At 39.7% G+C, this 24,586-nt stretch overlaps 1 protein-coding gene across 3 annotated transcripts in view; it reads right to left on the minus strand.

Moving 5' to 3' along the window:
* LOC124159516 (discoidin domain-containing receptor 2-like) overlaps positions 1-24,586 on the minus strand; it is a 562,201-nt gene that overhangs the window by 111,776 nt on the left and 425,839 nt on the right. For all 3 annotated transcript variants that reach the window (XM_046535396.1, XM_046535380.1, XM_046535387.1), the window contains exon 5: positions 21,827-21,974. In XM_046535396.1, the coding sequence (XP_046391352.1) occupies positions 21,827-21,974 (148 nt within the window). The remainder of the gene's footprint in view (positions 1-21,826; positions 21,975-24,586) is intronic.

Below are 24,586 nucleotides of genomic sequence, written 5' to 3' on the forward strand. Positions count from 1 at the left end.
TAGCAGAATTTTTTTCCTTTGCGCTTTTTCTGCCTCTCTATGGGCTACCGCGAAAATTGTTTTTTTTTTCCTTTCCCTTCCGTCACCCGCAAGAGAGAAAGGCCGCTTTTGCAAGCAATATTTTTATTCGTCCGCGTTGTAATTTTTTTTATTCCGTGCGGTCCTACCGAACGGAATGCAAATCACGCAAAGCTTACGCTGCGAGGGTATTTATGGGACGCGGTTAATTTGGGAGCGGAGAGCGAAGGGGAGGCTTCCGGTTTTATTGGCAAGGGCCGCGGGTGCAGGCGCGTATGTCGCGAGAATTTCAGCGAGCCTTCCGACTCGACCGCCCGCCCTCTTCCGCCGCTCCGACCGACCGACAGCACTAACGAGTGGCCAAGAGTTTCTTGTCAAACCGGCGCACGACGCGAATTTTCATTCCACGGGATCAATCCAGCAATTATGCGACGGCACCAACGGCTCTCCTCCCCGAGGTTTTTCCTTGAAGTGGGGCAAAATGAGCAACGCCTGCACGTTGCATGTGCATACGTTGCGATTCACACGTCGAGGTCGTCCTCGCCAGTAACGCCGCGGTGTGATTTTTTTATGGACGAGTAAAATTATTCATACGACACACTATTCAATCTCCAAAACCTTCTTTTCGTCCATGGAAAGGATTAAACTTGCCATCAAAACTCTACCAGCCTCATCATTTGGGTGGATTCGATCGAGACGGTAAGCGTAAGCCAAGCAACGCATTGCAGCAACATGAGTACCCAAGGACAATTCAGGTCATTTTTGAATCATATTATACTTGAAAATAAAATTATATCAGAAAAAATATCATTAAACACTGTTTTTAAATAATTTTTTGCAAGTTTCAGCAAACTTTATTAAAATTTTCTGTTGCATCAGGAGCAAAAAACTACGCTTTGCTCCAAAATATAACATGAGTACCTTAGACCAATTCAGGTGATTTTTGAACTATATTATAATACTATAGGAAATTGAAATTTTCTATTATAATTACCTTACATTACTTCTTACTTCGGCTATATATCTCCAACTAAAATTTTGATTTGCCTAAAAAATTGAGTCTTTAGTTTGAAGTGCATCATTTTGTTTAACTATCTACGAAAAGGACTCTTAAATCTAGAACTACATTTTTTCAGACACATGATAACCCGCATTGCATACACTTGAATAATCTTTTTTCATTAGATACACTCATCTGAAATTCAGGGTCAAGCAAATATAAATATCAGTCATTCTCAAGCAGTTGAGTTCAAAGGAATATTTTCCAATGGAGGTCTGAATCTTCTTTCCTGTTCAAATGTCCCATATCCTCTCATACAGAGACACGTTTTATTCAGTTTCGCCAAATATTAAATTGTTGCTTTCCATGGAATCCTTTTTTCCTGGACCTATGCTATGCATGACGTCTATCAAACATATTCTATGATATTATTCCCTTGTCTAAGATAACGGCTATTTCTGCAATTATGGAACATAAATATTAAGAGTACAAAGCTTTCTTTCACCGTAATCAACAAAATACTAAAGTTGTTGTAAATATTGGAACTTATGAGACACAATCAGCTGTTTTCAAATTTACTGAAAACAGAAATTTTCAAGAGTAAGTAAAATTTTCTCTCATACTCCGTCGATGATTTATTTTTCCGATTAGTACTTACACATAAGAATGCCATCAAATTTCCCTATGCATAAAATTTAGATTTCTAATCTAAATTCGGATTCTAAGATTTTTCTAAACGAAGGTAAGGAAGATATTCATGATAAGCATGGAGCAAGCACTTGAAGAATGGTTGCAAGCTTTCCCGGCGTACAGAATGATGGAAGGTTACTCGGGATTTCTACCGGGTCAGGTCCTTCATCAAGGCCGACGTTGCGATGCAAGAATTGTCCATCGTCATCAGTGGAACCGGTGGAAATTCCGAGTAATCATCCACAGCAAGCAGTTGATCTGATCTAAGCGTCATCTAAAGATTTGATCGTTGGATTATTCTTCCTCATAGGATAATCCTCCAAAATTGTTAGAATAGCAATGGCTGATGCCTGGTTTCGCTGATGGTAGGACCCGCCCGCCTTTGTGACGCAGCGGGATTCCTCGTCCCTTCCCTTCCTTCCCTATCCCGTCCCAGGAGGCGTCGTCGGGCTCCTATCGCGGCGGCGCCTCCTTCCTTTCTCCTTCCTGTCCTCCCCCTTCTGGGTGCATAGGTGAAAAGCTCACGCTTACAGACCCTGCCCCCGAGAGTGTATCCTCGCGAGCCCGCCCTAGGAGTCTCGTTCCAGCTGACCTAAGCGGTGCCGAGATTGGGCGTTGTCATATAAATAATTCGGGCATGTATGTATGTACATAAATTAATAATTGTGCTAAGTGCTAGTAGTATAGATAGATATAAGATGGAGTGTATAGTCTATGCAAATATAGGCTCACTTGATTCAAAAGTCACTTATATTGGCTTGGGTAAAATATACCCCTTTTATTTTTCAAACTCTAGCAAGGCAATTAATTAGTAAAGCGACCTAGAATATAATTTTTTTCAATTGTATGCCATTAAGAAAGAATTTCTCTGATGTCTTTAAGCTCTTATAATTTTCATTCCTTTAGCGCCTTTCCAGTCGTTAGCATTTACAGAATGATAACTTTTTAAAAAAAAAAATTACTTTAACTTTAGCCACTTTAACCCTGAATCAAAATACACCGGAATTCAATGACTATTGTATATATTCCGGTTGTCAGCATAAAAAGTCTCATTTTCATCAGAAAATCTGGATTATTGGTTACAGCAATAGCAATCATGTAATACTTTCCACACTGTTGATAATTTAAAATTTTTACACCTTAATTGAATTCAAACAGAAAATGTTTATCCTTATTTTTGACCTCGAAAATATTTTGAAACCATCGAATTCAACTTTGATGAATGTATTCCGTGCATCTATTGAATAGGTTAAAATTTAATTTATTCATTTTCTCACAAAATTACACTAGCTTTGAGCTTTCGTCAAAGGCGGGCTTCAGCGGCAATACGTTATATCTATTCCTAGCAATTATGACCTTTAGCCATAGATACCCTTTCCAATTTAATTGTAGCGTTGAGTGTTCTTATGCTCTTGGTATGGTAAAGAAAAAAACCAGAATATGGTATACTTCTTTTTACTCATATCGTCTTCTGGAAGCTTAAAATAGAGTGAAAAACGCGAATAATCTTTATTATCTAATAAACTCGCATTTAATAAAATAAAATTAAAATCGCAATTATTCCTAAAACTTGCATGCTAAAATAATAGTAATTTTAAAGTAAAAAAATAGTAATTTTAAAGTAAAAAAAAAGTAAAAAACCGGTACAATTTAAAATTTACATCGTATGTTCATGAGTTTTTTTTAATTCTTATTCAAAAGATAAAGATATTCATAAGCCTTGATTTTATTAATTTATTGTGAAACGTACCGAGTAAGTGCCATCAACGCTCTGATCATCATTACTGCTAATGACGATGACCGATAGTACGAAGATTTCGGAGAAAACACAAATAATATACCAACTGCACCCCATTCATTGTTAAGTGGTCCTCTCGTCCGATAGCTTGTCGTGAGTACATGTGAGGGGGATGAAGGCATGGCGGCTATTAGCCTGGATATCGGGCTTCACTGCCATCTGCTTCTCCGTTCTAATCCGGCTTAAAGCTGTGCATCCTTGAGCTCATTTCTTCCACTGTTGACGACGAAGCGCACCCTAATGAAAATCAATCCCCCTAGCGAAAATCCGGGCCAACCAACGATTGGGCGCTAGACTTTCTGAGATCACTATCTCATCCACAAAGAAGAGAAGGTTCCATTAGTACCCATATCAGTCACTCTAGCGTGAGTGGCGATGTAGAGATGTACACAAAATAACTACGTGGGAAGAGTAGAATTGGCAGTTCAACAAATGTAAGTGTGGTTGTGATTAATTCCATAGTTAACAAGTGCACATAATGCTATTTTTTTAAAGATGATTAGTGCTGTTGACTATAGTTCCTGTCTTGTTGCCGATACACGATTGCAGTCGAAAGATTTCTAAACAAACCTTGCATAAAAGACAGGTGGGTAAAAATGATTTCATTTTCATTGATCGTGATAGCGATAACGCTTTATTTTTTATTTTCTTTATTCCGTTAACATCCTTTTTAATGTGCAATGTTATCTTGTCATATTCTACTCACCAGAAGATTTCATTGCGCATTATATTGGATATTAAAGCTCTGTTTGGAGATGTTTGTGTATCCCGAGTCACTAAAACTTTAAAGAGAGGTATACCAGAAGTGGTATCATAAGCGATCATGATGATCATATTTCATAAAATAAAATAATTTAGCTGTACCTTTATTAAGATAAAACATCTATAGCCTAAATATTAATTTGAGAGATAAAGATGACATTTTCATGTAAATTCCCTAATATATAATTTAACCAACTGGAAAAAACGATTATCAAGTAATAAAATGGCAGACAAAAAGTATATGACCTTACATAGTGAACATAAGAGGCCATAGGCCTTTTTAGGGGGGATCTGTGGGGGCAGAGCCCCCCCTAGCAAAGGCGAGTCAATTAATATGCTCCTCGTGAGTGTTTGCAGTAGTGTAAAAGATAATTTATCGTAGAAATTTCAATCGAAAGATTTATTTACTGGTAGCTGCTTTCACAGAATTTGATAAAAAATTCTAAAGCGTCCCAGAGAAAAAAAGGCAAGCGAATAAAACACGCTCCTATACCAATCTACATGTTTAAAAATGAAATTCGCAGGAAATTTTGAACGCACATTACACTCAAAAATACTAACTATTATGCACCATGTTTGGCCGCAAACTTTGCAATTTAGAGATACATATGTAATTCTTACATAGCTTTAGAGCTCTATGTTCCATTTAGGCACATATTATGATGGGTTATGCATTCACGCAGATCATTAATATTAACGTAGAATTTGTGATCCCCATTTCCTAATTTTCAATACTTCAATACATCGTGAAGCTGCTCGGTCCAATATTATCTCTTTTCATCTTTCCTTGTCCCACTCTCATTGGTTCTGTCAGATAATGGCAATTTTCTCTCACCCTCGCCGGCAACGTCATCTTCCTGCCAACTCCCGCACTTCTCATCTTCTCCTCCACCGCACCAGGGCAGTGCGGTCTCTTTTGTGCCACATGACCACGTTTCTCGTCATTTCCTAAATGGCTCTCCTTAATCCTTTCAGTGCCTGCTTCTCTCTCTCTCTTGATCCCTAAGCAGACTGATACACACTCCGTCAAACAAATGAAGCGCTATCTGAGCAAAGGGATGAGAGGCACACACTTGAAACTAGGCAGCTCGGGCGATGCGAGTGGCTGGTGGAATAGGCGGCCGAGGGAGTGAGAAGGCGAGCGGTTGGGCCAAGTTCGCCAAGAAGACTCAAGAGAGGAGATGAGTGTGAGAGGAGGACGAAAATGATAGGGATTAAATTAATTGTCACTCGATGAGATTTGGCTTCAAGTTCGCCTAGGGCTAGGCATATATCAAAGTTACGTGCCTCCAGGTATATGGGGACCTCAGGCTCGTGCGAATATTTTTTCATCGTCTGTACATATATAACTGCTGCTTACACTCAAAGCAAATAGTTGACGGCCCTTAACCAACGCAAAGTTACAAAGGGGCGAAAGTTTTCCACAAGCAACAAAGAACCATAACTTTTCCTTACATGAAAAAAGTAGTTTACTGCGAGAAAGTATCGAAATATGCTATTTAACCCTTTTTAAATCGGGGCTGCTCCCGGAAGATATTAAATTTCAAGGCTTCTCATTTGAAAATGCAAACATTTTCTACTCAATTAAAATTATTGGTGCGGCTGCATATTTCACCATTAAACTTTAAAGCACAAAAGAACACAAGGTCTAAATTTTTCCTGAATAGAGCTGAAAATGTTTACATTTTTGATGTTACTTATAGGCAACATTGGGTTATGATGTGTTAATGTGATAAATGACCCAGGTTATCACTATGTGAGTATACTAAGGTACACTCAGGGTACATTCAAGGGTAACAGTACGTTGCAGTAGTAGCACACCGTGGTTGGAGTCCTAGGGCGGTGGACATTGACGTAGCTAACCATTTCAATTTCCGTAGGTGAGATGTGTCCGGACGGTGCCGAGCGGGTCAGTTAAATCTATTCATTAATCATATACTGAATCACGCTATAAACGATGTGTTGAAAGTGAAAACAATGCACGTAGAAGAACTTGACTTTATGACTTATTTGACTTTTTCAATCCATCGTATGAATTCAGGATCCCGGTTATTTAAACAAAGTTAATCTTAGAGGGTGTTATATTTATCAGACGGCCATAATTTTTTATATAGGTATATAAATGGAATCGAGATTGAATTATCACTATCACAACTTAGAGAAGTTGAAACTGAATTACCTGTATGAATGAATGAGACGCATAGCTGGCGCCTATATTAAAGGATTCAGGCGAAATTTCCATGGAAAAATTCTTAAGGAAGGAGAATCAGTGCGCACTGCAATATTTACCTGGTGGATTGCCAAATTTTTATAATCCGTAAGGAAATGAACGAAATTCTCAAGATAGGTTATGATATTTTCCCAAGGCGAGGTAATTCCGCTGATGTAAAATCCCAAAATCATGGAAGCTCCTGCTGCCATATGGCACTAACAAGTGAATTGAACATTGTAAATGGAGGCTATTTTCGGTTCACCGACCTTACTAGTATTATTCCTCACATCTCCCACACGGATTCAACGAAGTCCTCCTCCAACAACTCATTACTGGAAATTAATTAAGAGCCGAAAACCCGTCCGAATCCACGTGCTCAAATCGCACGTCGGGGTCAGAACCAATAATCTTATCTCAACACCTGGTCGAGGGCGCGGGACCTGATTGCTGCGAAGAGGTCCGAAAACAACGTAGAGTCTCTGCGAGAGCGTACGAACGCCACCTCATCAGCGGACGGGTTGAAAAGTTAAAGGTCGGCCGATGGGATGGAACATTGACTGACAGCGCTCGGTGGAGGCAAATGAAAACCAAACCATCCCCTCTCGTCCGTTGATCATCTACTCCGGCCTCGCTCCGTCCACCCCTCCGTACACCTCGTCCCGACTTCACTGGGCTTTGGCCTCTCCATCTCCCGGTAACCGCGTCCCGTCCATCGTGCGAAATCCTTTCCTTTCAGTCCCTCCAGCCTGCCTTCATTCCATCCATCAACATCCATTCACCACTGTCCTCCACCCTCTTCAGTCTCCTCTTCATCTTCTCTCTCACTTACATTGAGCCCTCATCCTCCTTCCCGCTCCAGTTACCTCAGTCCCCCACTCTCCTCTCTCCCTCCTCGCCAAATGAGGGAGGGAGTTCCCAACACACTTGTCATTAGCGTGGATGGATCGGCTAAACGGGGAACCGCAAAGAGAAACACAGAGTGAGGCGGGGAAGTGGGAGGTGAGGGGTATTGAAACCGACTACTACCTGCTCGAGAAAATAAACTATTTATTTTGGAGGAAGAGGATGATGAGGAGGTGGAATTGGGTGTGACGGAGAATGCCGAGGGCAACAACGGAAATTGGGGAGAAGGGCTCGAGTTTCAGCATTTAATCCTGCGAATGTTCAAAGATTTTTGTGGAGATGTAGCATAATTCTGTTAATATCTGTTTTAATATTCTTTTTCTGCGGCATAATTAAAAGTCTAAAAATGACCTTACAAAGTCGAAACACGTAGCAGAAAAATTGAAAACTGAGTAATTATTGAAATGTTATCAATAAGTCATGACAGCAAAAGAAATAACGGCCATTCAGTCCTCGCAAAAATTAACTAACGCCATCATTACAAAGTTTAATCATCCCAAGGGTAACTGCTGACAACATCAATTACCCTTAAGAATCACACTACAGACGTTACTTTTAATCAAAATGATCATTTAAAGCAACATTATACTCCAACAAACTTTATAGAAAATAATATTCTAACAAACTATTCCGACCCTTCATAAGGCCCTAATTAGTGACTTCGTTCATGCCGAGATATCGTATAGGATTAAATGTGCATTTGATTTTTTACATATAACCAATCAAACAGCTCTGCATAGAATAGCTTCTTTAAGTCGAATGTAGAGTGAGAGTGGATACAATAAAGGATATTGGAAGCAAAGCATGGTGTGCGAGATCACAGTGCAATGGCAGAAGAGGCAAATGGGTCATTTGCTTCGGGGGAAGAAGAATGGATAGGATTAGAGACAATCGCAGACTTTTCTGGGATGGTGGGCGAAATGCGGAGGAGGGAAGGCTCTAATCACCTCTTTCGTGCTCTTCATTTCAATCCACTCCATCCAGACCACGCCTCCGACTAATTTCTATAATCCTTCTCCTTTACGGCCTCCCTTATTTCCTCCTCCTCGCCAACCTCTTTCCTCCTATCTCAACGCCGCCTTCCATTCCATCTTACTCTTCACAGGGTCCGCCCACCAAATAAAAACTAAGTACCCCTCCAAGTATTCCTCTGTCTTCCACCCCTTCACCATTGCAGAATGATTCAGCAAGGCAGAGCATTATCCCAGTCTAAGTTTGGTATATACAAACACAACCATAAATACCTGGCGAGAGGAATCTTATGAACAAATTAGACCTTAACTTTTTGGAATCCTTTCCTTTTCCTTGTGAAAATATGATCCAAAAGTGAACTTCAGGACACCACTATTTTAGCATAAAAGCCTCATTTTTTCTCATCATTGGATGTATTTAGCTTCATAATTAAGCGAAAAACAAGTATCAAAATTTTTTGTCGCATTTTGAGGACAAGTGGGCAGCTGACCAGGAAAAATAGAGGATTTTGCGTGCTAGCATTTACTTTTCTTATCGACTATCATTAATAAACCACTGAAATAGACTTAGATGAGCTGCGAACTCAAACATTTAGTGACAGCTTAATTCCAATTGTCCAGAACATTTTTTTTACTCATTTTATTTAATTAGAGCGAGAAGATGAGATAGTTATCAGAATTTATGAGCGGAGAAGAAAGGTTAAAAAGTTTTACTTATATATAGTATATTGATACAGTTGTGCATAAGATATAATCATACAATATTTATCTTTCGCAAAAGATTAAAATATATATTATCAGTGCATTAATATTGATTTTTTGTAGGGGATCGGGTTGGTGTGGTAGCTAAAGTGTTGGCTTCCCACCTGGCGGGCTTGGGTTCAAATCCCGGCAGCGGCAGAGAATTTTCAGAGACTTCCCGATCCCTACTTCAGTGTTCTGTCGAGGACATTTCAAGCGCAACACTCGTCCGTCCGTCGGATGGGACGCTAGGCCGTGGCCCCCTTGGCGCCTTTCGTTAAGATCAGGATAATGCCGACGCCGGGTTTCTCTCCTCCCTTTCATCCACACCCTTCCCTCATTGCGCGAATGATCTCAGCTGTCGGTCGCCTCCTTCAAATATCATACCATACCACGGATTGTTTGTTGGTATTTGTTTTTAAACTCATGTTATACTCAAATTCCCGTCGTAAAATATTTATTCGAATAAATGGTGACCAATGTGTGCCAATAATCTTTATGATTAAGAATTCCTTACTAGATTAGGCAAAATAGAACCCCACACCGTACTCGACTGACAGAAAGAAATATATATTTCAGACGAATGCTCCATAACAAATGATAAAGTGTCTGTGACTTAATTTTTAACTCAAATTATAGGAATCTGCCAAAATGTTTCTCATCAGAAATTGATGAGGATCAGCCTCGGTGCAACGATAGCCATCAAAGAAGGAGAATCTTTCAGATGAAAAGTCGGAGAGATACTCAAACAGAAGGTTTTAAAGTGACTATCTTTCCCTTGATGAGATACTAAGATCCATGATCTCTCAACTTTAAGGTCCAATTTAGGAAGCGAGCTTTGACGAGTAAGACGGGTATTACGTCCCCCCCAATCTGAGCCTTTCATTCTCATCAAAATCACGCGACCTGCTACCGGCTTCTGCAGACACACGTTGACATACGGTCGCGGATGAATGAAATAGTTGCTAGGTTGCATCTGACGCTGGCTCGAGGGAGCATCACTAATTCGCGTGCGAGGGACCCCGTTATTCGTTCCCTCGGTGTAGGTAGGATTTTGCTACCCTCGACCGCTTCTATTGGACTTCTCCAAAGCGCTCCCTCCCACACGCGCCCATATAATACCGATCCCTCCTGATATAAGCTTTCTAATTTGGCTTTTGCCCCGCGAAACCGCCACTCGCTCCCACGTATACCACTCACCTGACTGTCAATCTCAATACTTTGCCCTATCCGATTGCCGGCCAGGTTGCTGGTGAAAGAGAAAAACCCCTCCTCCCCCCTGCGACGCAACTAGTAAACATAGTGCCTAAAAAGGCAGGGTGGCAAAAAGGGAAAGAGCAAAGGGTGCCGACAATATACGACGAAGGGAAATAGGGTTCAACCGACGTCTACCACAGACGCTATACATCTGATTCTTCCCCGCAGATACGAGTTCGGATTGAAGGGAACGGCCCCCAAGCAGAATAGTTGTGATTGATCCCAAATGGCTCGAATTAATCGCAAAAAGTACACAGAACTTTAATGTCTCAGTGATGTTTAAGTTAGGTGGAATATGCACTGATAACATATTTCTCATTTTCTGCGCGTTATGATTGCTTTCCATCCTAATAAGCTTTTATTCACTCTCATTACTTATGTTTTAAATTGAGAAATAATAAAAAATATTGACATGGATTAAAATTTTACGAATAAATTACTAGCTGAGGAAACTTCTTTTCGTGATAAAATTTTACAACTTCCAAATATTTTTTAACTACCAACACATGATGAATGACATTGCTTATAATGATGTTTTTAATGCATAACATGCATAATAAAAAAACCACCCTGACATTTTAGACCCATCTTTTATGTAATAAGATCAAATGGTCAACATCAATATCAATGGTCAATGGTCAACAAGATCAAATGAAGATATTAAATACTGTTAGGAAGGTAATTTGGACATTTACACGGTGGAATCGCAATATCGTGCAACTAGGCTATAGCGGCTGAATTCCAATAAAAGATGTGTGCGGTTAATAAAGTAATGACGGCGGTTAAAATGCCATTATTTTAGGTCGCGAGACTTATATAAAATAGATAAAAATAATATTGAGCCCCAATATATAATATTTCAAACCAAAGTTCGATAGCGCCACAGATTAGCTCGTATAAATATTACAAATATACAACAAAGCCTAGGTACACGCTTCTATTTGTGAAAATGTTTTATAGTGCATATGGTAACTTTTGCACAAAATGTAGATCAATAGCTAATCATATTTCCAGCTCAGGGCCACTTTTTATGTAATTACTCTTCTCTTCCAAAACCTCATCTTTATATTACAACAGGATAGTGAAAGAAAGGTCTGTGCAACTATCATAAATTTACCGGTTACATGTTTTTCATTGGGCATTGATGCACCCCTAATATTAACATTCATTTGCTTGTATATGGTATTGCATACGTGAAAGATGCAGGGAATGGCATCGTGTGATGTGGCATAGGGACCGCGGGGGTTGGGCGAGAGAGGTCATGATGGGGTCGGATGATTCGTGGAGTGAATGGTGAGGGTGGTGGGGGATGCTAGCGTCGGAGGCGGCGAACCGCCCGTGCATGCATGCACGCCTTGGCGAGGCGCTTTGGTTACGCCGAGCCTCATTAGTTTGGAGAGGCTCCCTCGACCGCCGATACACCCACGGCCGAATCCTCCTGCTATGCCTCACTCTGCCATCTTTGTCACTCGACATGCTCCTCCCGCAGTCACCTCATCCTAGAGCATCCACCGCCGTCGCCGGTAATAAATGCGCCGGGAGGACACGGCTACGGAGGGGAAGGGGTTATAAATGGTGCAAGTTTGAGGTTTCCTTGGAGGAAATGGGAGGAGAGAGGGAGAAAGGAGGAGGAGTAGGATGGAATAGCTGGCTGAATGAGCGTTATTGTAAACGCCGCTGGGCGGTTCACCCGAGGCCAGATGTTATCGCGTCGGTATTCCGGGGGTGGGGGAAAATGAACTGAAACCTGGCGCCGACATTAATTCACTCACGAGGAAGAACTCCGATACTTTTGAATGCCACGGGCAATTTGCGCAGGAGTAAGCCACGTTCAAAGCGTGCGGTACATCGGAAGACCAGAATGAATGCTTATTCAAGGCGGTATTGCCACGAAAATAGGGGCGCAAGGTTCAATTATGACTGCGAACTGTATGAAGGTGATGCCCTCTTTACGTTTATCTCTGGCTGAAATCCACGAGACGAGAATTTAAAAGGCCCAGTGCCATATTTTTTTCTGAGATCGTTTCGCGATTTCAAGGAGACGTTTTCTGGGAAGTTAATTGGACATGTCACATCTGAAACCTTGTTGCCTCAAATTATGTGACTTAATTGGCTGGATAATAATCGGCATCGCTCAAAGCTCTTTTTCTTCCGTCAGAGAAAACATTGTGAAGAAAACTACTTCAAGGGAGACAGATCTTGACACGAAATATTAAGTTTTCACAAAGCAATGTTTTGTCCTCCGGTAAATGCTCGAAGTCACTGAGTAAAAATCACTCCGTTACGTTAATGGTATTAGTGTTTTATCAATATAGTGGCAATTTATTTGTTTCCATCAAAGCTTAATTAAATTTTTATATGTAAAATTCAAGTCAACCTGTTCCCTGGGTGCATTAACAGAAACTTTCCCCGTTCTTATCCACACTCGAGAGTGAACTGTGGATCTATATGTACGAAATTACTAAACAAACATCAATTAATGCCTTATGTTATTGAAATCTTAGTTTAATCATGTAATTTTTAACGCAAATAAATGGGCAACAAAAGAACGTATATTTTTCTTACTTTCTAAAAGCATAAAAAAACACGAGATTATTCAGCAGCAACTTTCAAACAGGACCGTCAAACACTTCCTCTTCACTTATTACAGATGAGTAGTTTTATTTTTGTAGGTCCATTACTGGCTTAATGTAAACTGACGTGTACATTAAGTCTGGATCTACAGAAACCTGACATTAAAAGAGCTACGCGGATTATCAACCGAAAATGAAATTCGATCTTCTGGACCACCAACTATTAATACTTAAAGCCGTTTTATATGCATATTTTTGAGAATTGAAAATTAAATGGATATTCAATACAGATTCAACCAGAAAAGGTGCCTATGGAATATTTACGGCGGAAATGGGATGCATACAACAATGATGACAACTCTTAAATAATTTTCCAACCTAGTATCACAAAACTAATGGATGGTTACTTTATGTTGGAAATTCGCATTGCAATGAATATGGAGCAAAAAGAAAGGCTTGGATAGAACGAATTCGATTTTTGTACTCGATGTTTTCGAAATGATTCAAGTACCACATAATATCCTCAGCTCCGTTATATCCAAAATAGGCCGAACAGACACATCTTTTACCAATCGCAGCTTATTAATATGCTGATAAAGCTAAGCAAATGTGCGCATATAACATTCATTAGTAATAGGCATTGAAATAATTTATGCCATTCGTGGGACCAATGAGTTAAATTGTTAAGCTAAAGATCACATGGTCTTCGGTTTATATCCAGATAATTTTCGGTACATTGCCAGATAAAAATATTAGCTGATGAAATATTGTCTCTGACAAAAATCACTCTACACCAAAGGAATTATAAATATCCCATTCACGGACAATAAACAACGTATTAAAACGTAAGCGGCTAAGCTCGGGGTAAATAACGTCACTTCTACAAACTTTAAAATGAAGCATTGAATGGATATATTAGGATTTAAAACGGCTAATTAACCCTGAGTAAATTAAATGAGACTATGTTACGAATAAAAGAGTTACGTTAATGTTAAGTCTTAACCTCAAACTCAAAAGTCACGCCTAATCAAAAATGCAAAATACTATAAAATCAGAGTAAGAGCGGCTTCAGAAAACAGGATAACGTGAAAGCCTAAAATGTTGACTCTATTTATTTCAACGTTAAAACCCTGATAACTTTGTCACCACCCAATAAAAAATTAAATTTACGTCAAGAGTAAGCATTGTGATAACTCAAATTTTATGGATATTCCTCAGGCTCAACATAACCTATAAACTCCTGAAAAAGTTTAAACAAGCGGAATAAAAGAGAAGCGACCCACTGGCTCTTCCTAAAATATATTCTCAAACCAACCCTTTTCCTTAGAGTTACCGAAGATGTGTTATTTGTGTTATTACACCATGAGAGATATTACACCAATGTAACATATTTTTAAGAACCAGTCTGCATCATCAAAGGAAGCTTTCGCTATCCAATCATCTTTTCTAAAATATTTGCATTTTTACATCCCCACACATATACCACAGTGGAGCCTCGAGGAGTATAATGTAAATTCGTAAGGAGAAGGACGAGAGAGGCTTTCCTTCCTCACCATCCCCACAGAAAACCTCCCAACCTCTTCAAAAAAAAGAAAAGCAAGAGACGCGAAGATGAAGAGTAGGGATGAAGAGGGAAAGAGGTAGAATGTGGCACTCCACAAGGTGCGCGCAGGGCACACCAAGTGCCTTTAAGTCCGCGGCACGGACGAGGACATAATTAATGAGGCGTCACGACGACGGAGGTGCGGGGCCTCCCGATGCATAGAAACCATGGGGGTGCGGGGCGGAGGGAAGAGAAGGATGGAATCAGCGGTGGTGGTGATGGTGGAGCAGGAGAAGGCTTTTGGGTTGGGGTAGCGTGTCACCGCGAATGGCGGGGGAGAGGAGGAAATGTCTGAGGCCGCGGTGCACAGAATGGGGCGAGGGGGTTCCCGCTTCATCTCCCGCTCCCCGCCCGCCCGCCCTCCCGCTTCGCCCCCGCGGCAGGCGGTGATGCCGGAGCGCGACGGTCACAAGAAGGGAAAGGAACCAGAGTCGAGAGGGGAGCAAATTAGCGCCTTAAAAATAGGATGCCGTGTGGACTAACAAGGTCGCTCGCAGGGGATATGAGATTGCGGTGGGGCCCTTGTGACTTGCAACCTCACCACGACGGCGAATCCCCCACCCAACCCTCCTCTCTCAGCCACCACCGAGGGGTTTGAGGGGGTGATGGGGAGGCTTTCAGAGGAGAGAAGGAGAGGGAGAAACGAAGGGAGGTGGTGGAGGAAGATGGAAATGGAAGTGGCGGTGGCCAGAGATTGAGGATGAGGAGGGAAAATTGGGAGCATTCCGCGGGAAGGAGAGACGAGCCAACTACTTCATTAAGGCAAGTAAACATTAGATAAGGTGAAGATAATGATATTTTTTCATCAGAGCCAACGTATTACAGAGCGAGCCACGTCGGAGGTGACTGTGTGGGGTGTAGCAGAGGGTAGAAGTCTTCGTGGACGAAGATGAAGAGGGAATAGAAATTGTTCATGAAAGATGTACCACTGTGGTTTGCTATCATATCAATCGTTTTAGGATATTTAAAGATTTTTCTGTGGGAATCAATAAGATGAAACCCAAAATAGAAAGGAACCCAAGGGTGCTAAAAATATAATTTCGAATGAAAAGGAAAAATAGGAATTTTTCCAAAAGTGGATTGTATAATTGCCTTCCAATTTTCAAGAAATACTTAATTATTTGTAAGAAACGAAAGAAACGCATTATAACCATAGGCTGCTAAACTTAATAAATTTCAGGCAAAAATGTTAATTTCACCTGATCTTTACTACATTCTTCAAAACTACATTCAGAGTCACCTTCATCAATGGTAATATTTAAAGAGTATAAATAAAAAACAATGATCCCATTAGCATTTTTCACGGTAGAATTTCACAAAACAACGCCTGAGATTATGAGTTCTTTTCAGTATCGTAGAGAGAATCAAGAGAATAAAAACATGAGCTGGTGACCTAACCGAGTAGTTAGTGAAAAACTTTTTTCGTCACTAAGTACCATTGTTATGAATGGGAATAAAATTTGGTAAATTTATGCTCGGGTAACTTCACTGATGAAAGTCGCAGTTGCTAGTTACTACAAAAACGCGCTTTTATAATTTATTTTTGTAATATAACCGAAATAGAAGACTGAGCTACATTAAAATTTGAATGAAGAATTTTGAGCTGAAGCGATGAATAAATAATGTAACCATGGAAACGCAGTCAGGGATTTAGTCTACGAAGCGTGTGCGAGGCGAGCATAATGTACGAAGTGGGAAGTGACGGAGATGAAGAAGACGTAAGGGAACTTTAATGAGTTGCGGAGGAAATGAGAGTGGATTAGGTACCGGGAGCAGGAAGGTGGCTTTGGATGGCTGTGGATCCAGGGTTAAAGAGAAAAAATAGCCGTTATTTAGAGTTTTAATCACGATGCAAGAAAATTAGGATTAATAATTCAGGGGCGCAAGGAGAGAGAGAGTTAAGGATAAAAAGAGATTGAGGGAGGAAGCGAGCGAGAGGAAGGAATTTCCGGTCGTGCACATGAAGAATGCATGAGTAATCTTCGCATGGAGGATACTGAGGCGGCCAAAAGAGGGCAGCGGCGATGGCACGGCGGAATTCTCAAAATAAAAGCACAGGTGAGAGAGAAGCAGATTTTTTAAATTCAAAAATCTGGTGGCAAATTTAGGAATGCTTTTAGATAGAAAAATAAGCTTATTAGCTCAAAAAGTATTGGATTAAATTCACTCGATTGTAACTAAGGGCGAAATAGCCGTCAGTGACACTTAATCTGTATTTGAACGATTTGGTGGTCAATTTAGGAAGTATATATAAAGAAAAATAAGCTCAAGGTTTAATAAGAACTGGATAAGTTTATTCGTAAATCCCATGATTGTTTAAATAATTACGGAATCATAGACTCTGTGTAGAAATGTGCTTAAATATCATGGGCGTCCCCAGCGAGGGGCAGGGGGGAGCAGCTGCCCCCCCCTCTAGAATCAAAAATCGCTATAGTCTTTAAGCAAAATCAGCACTGAATTGAATAAAAAGTATTTTTTTTTAATTCTTTAAACCCACGAAAAACAATATATATCAGTATAAGATATGTAACTAAAATAAAACTATTTTTTTAAGGGAATATTCTCATAAATTCCATAGCTTGCCCCCCCCCCCCCCCCTAGACCATGGCTTGCCTCCCCCTAAACCATAGCTTGGCCTCACCTAGTTATAATCCTGGGTACGCCCTTGTTGAGCATAGGGATCGTTTAGAAGATAGACAATCCCATTTCACCTAATCTTGAATCAGAAGGCAACAATTATGCCATTGTCAGAAGATCCTGATTCGACTCCAAGAAATGAGTACTTTTTTAACATCTGTGAAATTAACTGATACATCGTTACCTTCAATTACTAGTCCTTATGCTATTTAATTCACCCTCATCCCCTCAACCATAAGCAGTACGAAATATCTTCAAGAGGACTATTCTTATGGCTGCAAGCTTTCAATATTTGATTAAAAAAAACAGCAATCAAAAGATAATGTACTCTTGACAGGTGTGACACTATTTAAATTCAGAAACATTACGTAGAAAAGGATGAAAAATAAAATAAAAAGATAACTATTTGGGTTATTGCTCTCTTAAATTCCTTTCCATCTCTCCCTTCCAAAATTACGTGAGGTTTCCAATTCCTTAGCACCCTTATAATGTGCATTCTTTCATCGACAAGCAGGGAAGACTCTCGATGAGACTACGAAGGATACACAAAGCAATCGATTCAGATTTAAAAGGCATATTCGCAGAAAACTCGTACAATTTCGAGGAAAAAAAGTTTGAATGAGTTCCGGGAATTCACGAGTTTGGTTTCCCATCATCAACAATAGCAAACAACGTCTCAGAAAGGAAAAAAAACATCCCGTATTTGAATAGACGGAAGAACTTCATGCGAGCAGAGTTCATGCGCGGGCAATAATGGTGAATAATCTTGCGTTAGCGTCTGTACTAATTGTGGAAAAAAGTAACCATGAAAGTCTCGGCGTTTTTTAGAGGAGACACGACACTGCATAAAGAAATTATGTGGACCATTTCCCCGGAGGTAAAAAAAAAACCTCTCGCGATTTGCTTTTTCTCAGGTGAACTTCCCGAGAGTTCGAGAAAGTAATTATGCCCCTCCACTCCAAAGCCACTATTTACGAATGCAACATCCTTGTCTCGGCCTGTTTTATTTCACCCCGCAATACCTACCATCGCATGTATCGCACCATTTTCTAGAAATTTCAATGCTATTTTTCAGCCTATGCGGACGAATAGATTTTCACCCCACCTGCTCAAAAAGTTTCCCCTCGACTCTATTTAGCAGACTTGCCATTAAAAGCAGCGGCTCCGTGGCTCACTTCAAGCTAGGCCTCGCTCATAGACCCGGCGCGGTTGAATGGTAGTCTATGCCACACACCCACATCTCAGAGGTAACGAATGCACGGGCGGAGGGGGGGGGGGCGAAAGAAAGGCGTCCTCCTTCTCTCTATTGGCAGCGTGCGGAGAAAGGGGGAGACTTTAGTCCCTTTGGCTCAAACAAGGGGGCGCATAATGAGACAGCAACGGTGCTGAATAAATGGCGCCTGGATGTGGCTGCGCGGAGAGCAAATAATTATGGTTATTCAGGCGTGGCCTCTTCTTCCCTCTGTCTAATTTCTTTCATTCCTCCCTCTACCTCCTCGATCCACCGGGGAAAAAATAAGGAAAAGTTCCTCAGAAGGAAAGAAGGCGTCGGGGGTGAAGGGAAAAATAAGGAATGAATATAAAATAAGAACTGGGTTAAAGCTGGGCTTTTAGAAGTGATATTTGCCTCATTATATAGCCATCTTAAGGAAGGAAAAGTAATAAAAACAGGTTTTGACTTGTTAACCCTTTTTCCTCGCCTGAAACTTTGAAGCCGATTTCCTTCTCAAAAGCAAGATTCGTCAACACACGCCGAAACGAAGTGAAATTCCATACACAAGAGGAATGCGAATGAACTGGTTTTTTCCCATCAATCTTTATAAATTAATCATACCTTCAAATGATAGAAACGGTGCTTTGCGTAATTAAAGAAAAATGAAGGAAGATACATAGTCATTTGTATTTTTTTAAATGTTCTATTTCTCCACCAAAATTTGCGTAATCACTGCATTAACTCGATATAAATTTTTAATTAGACTAGATAGCTCTAATTATAAATTCAACTACACACCTTGATAAAGCGAATTGAGTAATTATCTGTGATTATTCTAAGGCTATAACGCGTTGATCTGTTTATTTAGGTCACCATATGGCCTTCAACACTTCATGTTATCCAAGAACCTTATTTTACTCCCTTTTCTTCCCACACCAATGCTTGATTAGTCGCAAAGATCTTTGCAATATTAAGTCCAAAGATTTCCTATAGTTAAACTACGAAGCTATCTGAGCCCCTCAGAATTACCTGAGCCAAAACAAGCTAAAAATGGAATATAAGGAATTTTTTAAAGGAATCCGAATCAAAGGCGTCTCTCTAGAGTCTATCGATTTTATTCAGTATTTATTTTTTCAGTATTATTTCAAACTGACAATTAGCTCAGCTTTTTAGCCCTTTAAGCTCCTTTGCTGTTGCGAGCAGTAAATAAAACAATTTTCTACAGTGGATCCATGGGATTTCTCTTCAGAACCGGCTTTCAATCCCAGCCAATACAACTGTATTTTCCATTCTTTCCTCCCGTTTCATTTCCCATTCCACGATTTGGAGTGGGAAAAAACAAACTCAGAGCTGCAACGAAAAGCATCCAATACCGAAAAGGTTTCCTTTTTTTTGATTGCCACTTCTAAATGGCCAAGCCGTCCGAGATACAGACAGATGTGCGATGACGGGAGCTCGATGGAAAAAATATGAACAACGGGAAGGAGATTGCGATTAAAAGAGGCGAGTGGCGCAGCAGAGACGGAAAAGAAGACTAACTATTCATTGATAATGCAGTAGTGAGCAAACGGCTGACGGGGATGGGTCTTTCAAAATCATTGAGAGTATATTTGCTATGATGGCTTATTCACTGCCAAAAGAGAACAACTTTTCTTTAGATCTAATTATTTATTTTGAATTAATACAATTTAGCTAACTCAGAATTGAGAAATAAAGTGTTAAACATGGATAAATATTGCTAAGACGTAGAATTGAATATTTTGTGATTAATAGATACTTGAACGGATTCCGCCCCAGAGCTCTACCTATCGAGCATAAATTCAGTCAACTTTACCACTCTAATATACTAATATAATATACCACCGGGAAAGGATAGATCTTTGTGCATGTTTTTGTGGTAGTTTAAGAATACATGATTGACTTAAAAGTTATTTTTTCACTCAAATACTTTCAAGATTATTTTAACAGAATGGGGAGTGAGCTTCAGGTTTTAGTACTTGAGAGAGTACTTTTAGGACGTCAGAGTCCACTGTCCACAACGCCAAAATGACATCATAAACAAGAACCACCTTAAAATTTTTATTTTATAGAATATCTTATGCATGTAATTTTTATCAAAAGGCTAAAAACAACTTAGGAAAATAGTTTATAATTTATTACCATAGAAAAACGTTATCGCTATTAAAACCATGCAAAACCTCTTGAATTGGAAGGTCACAGGAGATAGATCACGAAACAGGAAATGTAGTACCTCCAAAAGCGAAAAAATGAGTACCTGCGGTGAATGGATTAAATTAATTTCAATTACTAATATATATACTGCAAAGCAATTAAATTCTATTTTTTAATTAAAAAGGTTGAGTCGGCTAATTTTTAATAAAAACGGAGTACATATTTCCTACCTTACTTCTAAAAACTATTCTTCATTTTCCTAATCCACTCACAGGTGTGATACCCATAACTTGGCCACCAGAGAAGGACATATACCTTAGAATACCTTTGGTAGATGATAGGGAACCAATTAGCACTCATATTCTGAGATCACGTGGCTACAGCTTTATGGACAACGACATAGGATACAAGCAGCGAGGGGCCCCCCGGAATAGGGACAATTCCGATATCCCAAAGGCGAGAGGCGCCGATGAACTATTTTCGCGTCCCGGAGTGGAATCGATCTGGCGCTATAGCCGGGGCAAGAGAGAGAAAAAGGAAGGGAGAGTTTCGTCCGCCTCTTTTATTTTCCTCGCTGCTGATGAGCAACGGGGACGGCCAATTTAAAGCGAAAAGATGTGTTGCGCTGCCAGCGTGACGACACCACTCCTCGGCGACGGACTTGGCTTAACGAGGTCCAAAAAATGATAAAGAGCCGAGTTCGACTCGAAAAGACTTAATAAACACGTGTAAATAAGTAGCCAAGGTCATTATTTTTCCAGCTCTCATTCTCGTCCCTCTGATTGTGGCTTAGAGCACACATATTCTGTCTGGCACAGACCCAAGGCGGGCAATCATAATTTTTCAGAGGATATAGGAATCAGACTGAGGATGAAGAATAGTATTTGAGCGAGCGGAATAATATATTTAGTGATCTTTGGAAATTATCGGAATATTATAATGTATTCGGAATATTTTAACGCAATAAATTTTAGATAATAATCAATATGTTGCGGTTTCATTTTTCATTTAGCAGAATTTAAAAATTCAGAATTTCTACCTACGTTGCAAAAAAGTATCCCCTCTTGATGTTCGAATTGAGAAATTTTTTAACAATATAATATTTTTTTAAATCATGCTGAGGCGGATTTTGAGAGAATTGTTTGCAGAGTTATGAGAAAGTTCGCCATTCCATTCAAAATCCTTGCGATGCAAATTTTCTTCTGAGATATGAAAAGGTGCCATAATTACGAACTGTCAAGAAAAATATCAACAACTACATCAGAAGAGTACTTACGGTCCCACATGCATCCGTAGATTTCCACCCTCATGCAAACGGTCCTTGGATGGACGCTGTAAGGTATAAACCGAACTCTGCTGGCAACAAACGGCAGCTCCAATTCCTGACGTACAACGAGGTATGTGTTACTATTTCCGGTCAGCTCCTGAAAGAAAGTTAATCTATTTATTGCTGCATAGGGGTATTTCACTGCGTCACACTAGTACTCAGTCAAAGTACTGTACTCAGTACTGAGTTACATCAGTAAATAGCACAAAACATTACACATTCGAAAAGTATTAAAACCAATGCAATCAATAGCTATGAGGTAAACTAGGTACAACATATCAATCCTAAATCCCATGGCCTGAAAAAATATATAGTGCCTTTTACTGTTATAGGAAAAAACTGCGAAAACGAATAGAAAATTCCAGAATCAATTCAATAATACATTTTTTCTCATATACTTACAATTTCATTTGATTAATTCGCTGATGTAGAATAATATAACTCTAATAATTAGAAAAATATCATCGGAAAAAAGTACCAAAAAATCACGGAATTTACTCAAAATTTAGGATAGGAATTCATAGATAAAGGTAATGCTAGTAAAAATACAAAAAGCTCATTGATTAACATTGGTTCACAAAATTGCCTAAAATATTAAGAAAGAAGTTAGTTCCTAATGTATTCGCGGATAATGAGTAGAGATGCTGTAATAGTTATCATTATAAAATTATAAATCTAAAAATAATTTGGTTGAAAAATTATGAAATATGAATGCAAATAAATTCTCGGCGTTCATTCAAATCACAATACCCCTAGTTGCTTTCACGCGATAAATATCCCATGCGAAGGTGTTTACTTAAATGAGGCATAAATGATAGATGTGGCTATGAAGGCTTTTAATGCCTCACATTCCAAATCCATCTAGGTTTTTTAAGCACTGAATTCAATTGAAAATTAGAGCCGGAAACTATTCATTTGAGAAGAGAAATCTAGGGTTTCACAGATTTCCTACACTGATTGATGAGTTTACCAGCATACTTGATGAGGCTATAAATCAAGAAGAAAAAGGATTACTGACGGGACTAAAAGCATTAAAAATGACTTGCCATTAGAAATGTCTAACAAGAGCTATGCTTAAGAGCTCTGGGGTAACGGATAACTTCCTAACAGAGGGAATTTGGCATGATATATCATTCACTCCACTCATGAACATAAATTCAACGCTCTGTATCTAAAAATAGCAATTTTCGATGGTTGTATACCTCCAACAATAGAATTGGAGTAGGTAAGAGGAATGGAATTATATTATAACCATTAGTACATCTCTGTAAGAGTAAGTCCCTTTAGCTTATTATGAAACATTATACCAACAAAATACATGTCTCAAAGGATATAGATTAAATTATTCATTTTATTCAAAACAATAATACGGTTGCATCTGACAGGAAGCAGATGATCATTTCGTTCGTTTTCATTAACATGACGTACTTAGCAGTACTCTTGACAGCTTTGCTGTATATTCCCCAAGTTCCATCCTTAGTTAAATTTTTAAAACACTCTGACATTCTTTTATGCAATGCAGAGTGCTGTAAAATGTCTTAAAATACCCTAAACTCTAAAATAGATTAACCAGTTGAATGCATTTTAGTTGACCATCGCCCTATAAAATGGTTTAAAAAATCAACCTCCACCAGAAAGGAAGACGAAGACAGCTAATACAGATAAGATTGTCTCCATCAACAGCAATTCCAGCAAAATAGGTGGCTTCTAATGGGCACTATCACGGTCAGGCAGGATGTAGGCACTTTGAAGTCACACCCAATACGTATACTGAGCTTTTATCACTGGCAATCACAAAAACGTCGACTTGCTACAATATGGCTTTCCATGTACACACCATTCCTCTTATTTCAAATAGATGGTTATAAATGAGTCAACGCCCGCACAACATCCAAGCCTACGTCAAGAGTACACGTTATCCTATCATCATCACTGAGTATATTTTCCTCCGCCTTATCCCAAGAACTGTTCCTCTTCCCTAAAAAAATCGTATTATGCTCTTTTTAACGCTTCCTTTTTATACTCAAGCATTCCCTCACAAGTGATACGGTCTTTTCATCTCTGCCGGTTTCTGACTCCACCCATACTCTTTCTCACTCGGGCTTATTCAATTTGAAGACGACGCACCAGACTACATACCACGACGAGTCCTTTAGAAGGTGACCAAAACGACCTCGTCCCAACACCTCAAAAGTTTCTCCTCGATTAGGTTAGAGGGCCTTAGACCGTGGCGAGGGATACGTAATCCAAGCTTTCGTCTCGTTTTATTTCTACTTCCGCCGTCCATTCTCGAAAATGGTGATAGATGAAACGGCAACTATCGTCCGTCGCCTCATCTCATGTCGTGAGTGGCCCATTCAGTTACATTTTATTTTATGACTTGGTTTGTATACTACCCATTTGAAAGAAAAGACAAACAGCTACGGACATATGCGTCAAGGAAAAGGGGAAAAGAAGGATGGAAAGGATGGTGTTGTCGTTAGCAAGAGACTGGAACAATCACTCCATCTCGATCGTTCGAGATTTTCTGACGTTTTGCTTTGCTTTGTTTAACCTGGCCCAGGTGAGGCCACAAACCGGCCCCCTTTTCCCTGGGCCACGGGAAATTTATGGAGGGAAAATATTTTGTAAAGTAATAGTGATATTAAAATTCACTAAAAATCAAAGAAATGCACGATTTTATGGACCATTTATTAGATAACTAACTCC

Source organism: Ischnura elegans, chromosome 1 (genome assembly GCF_921293095.1).
Source record: "Ischnura elegans chromosome 1, ioIscEleg1.1, whole genome shotgun sequence".
NCBI classification, from domain to species: Eukaryota; Metazoa; Arthropoda; class Insecta; order Odonata; family Coenagrionidae; genus Ischnura; species Ischnura elegans.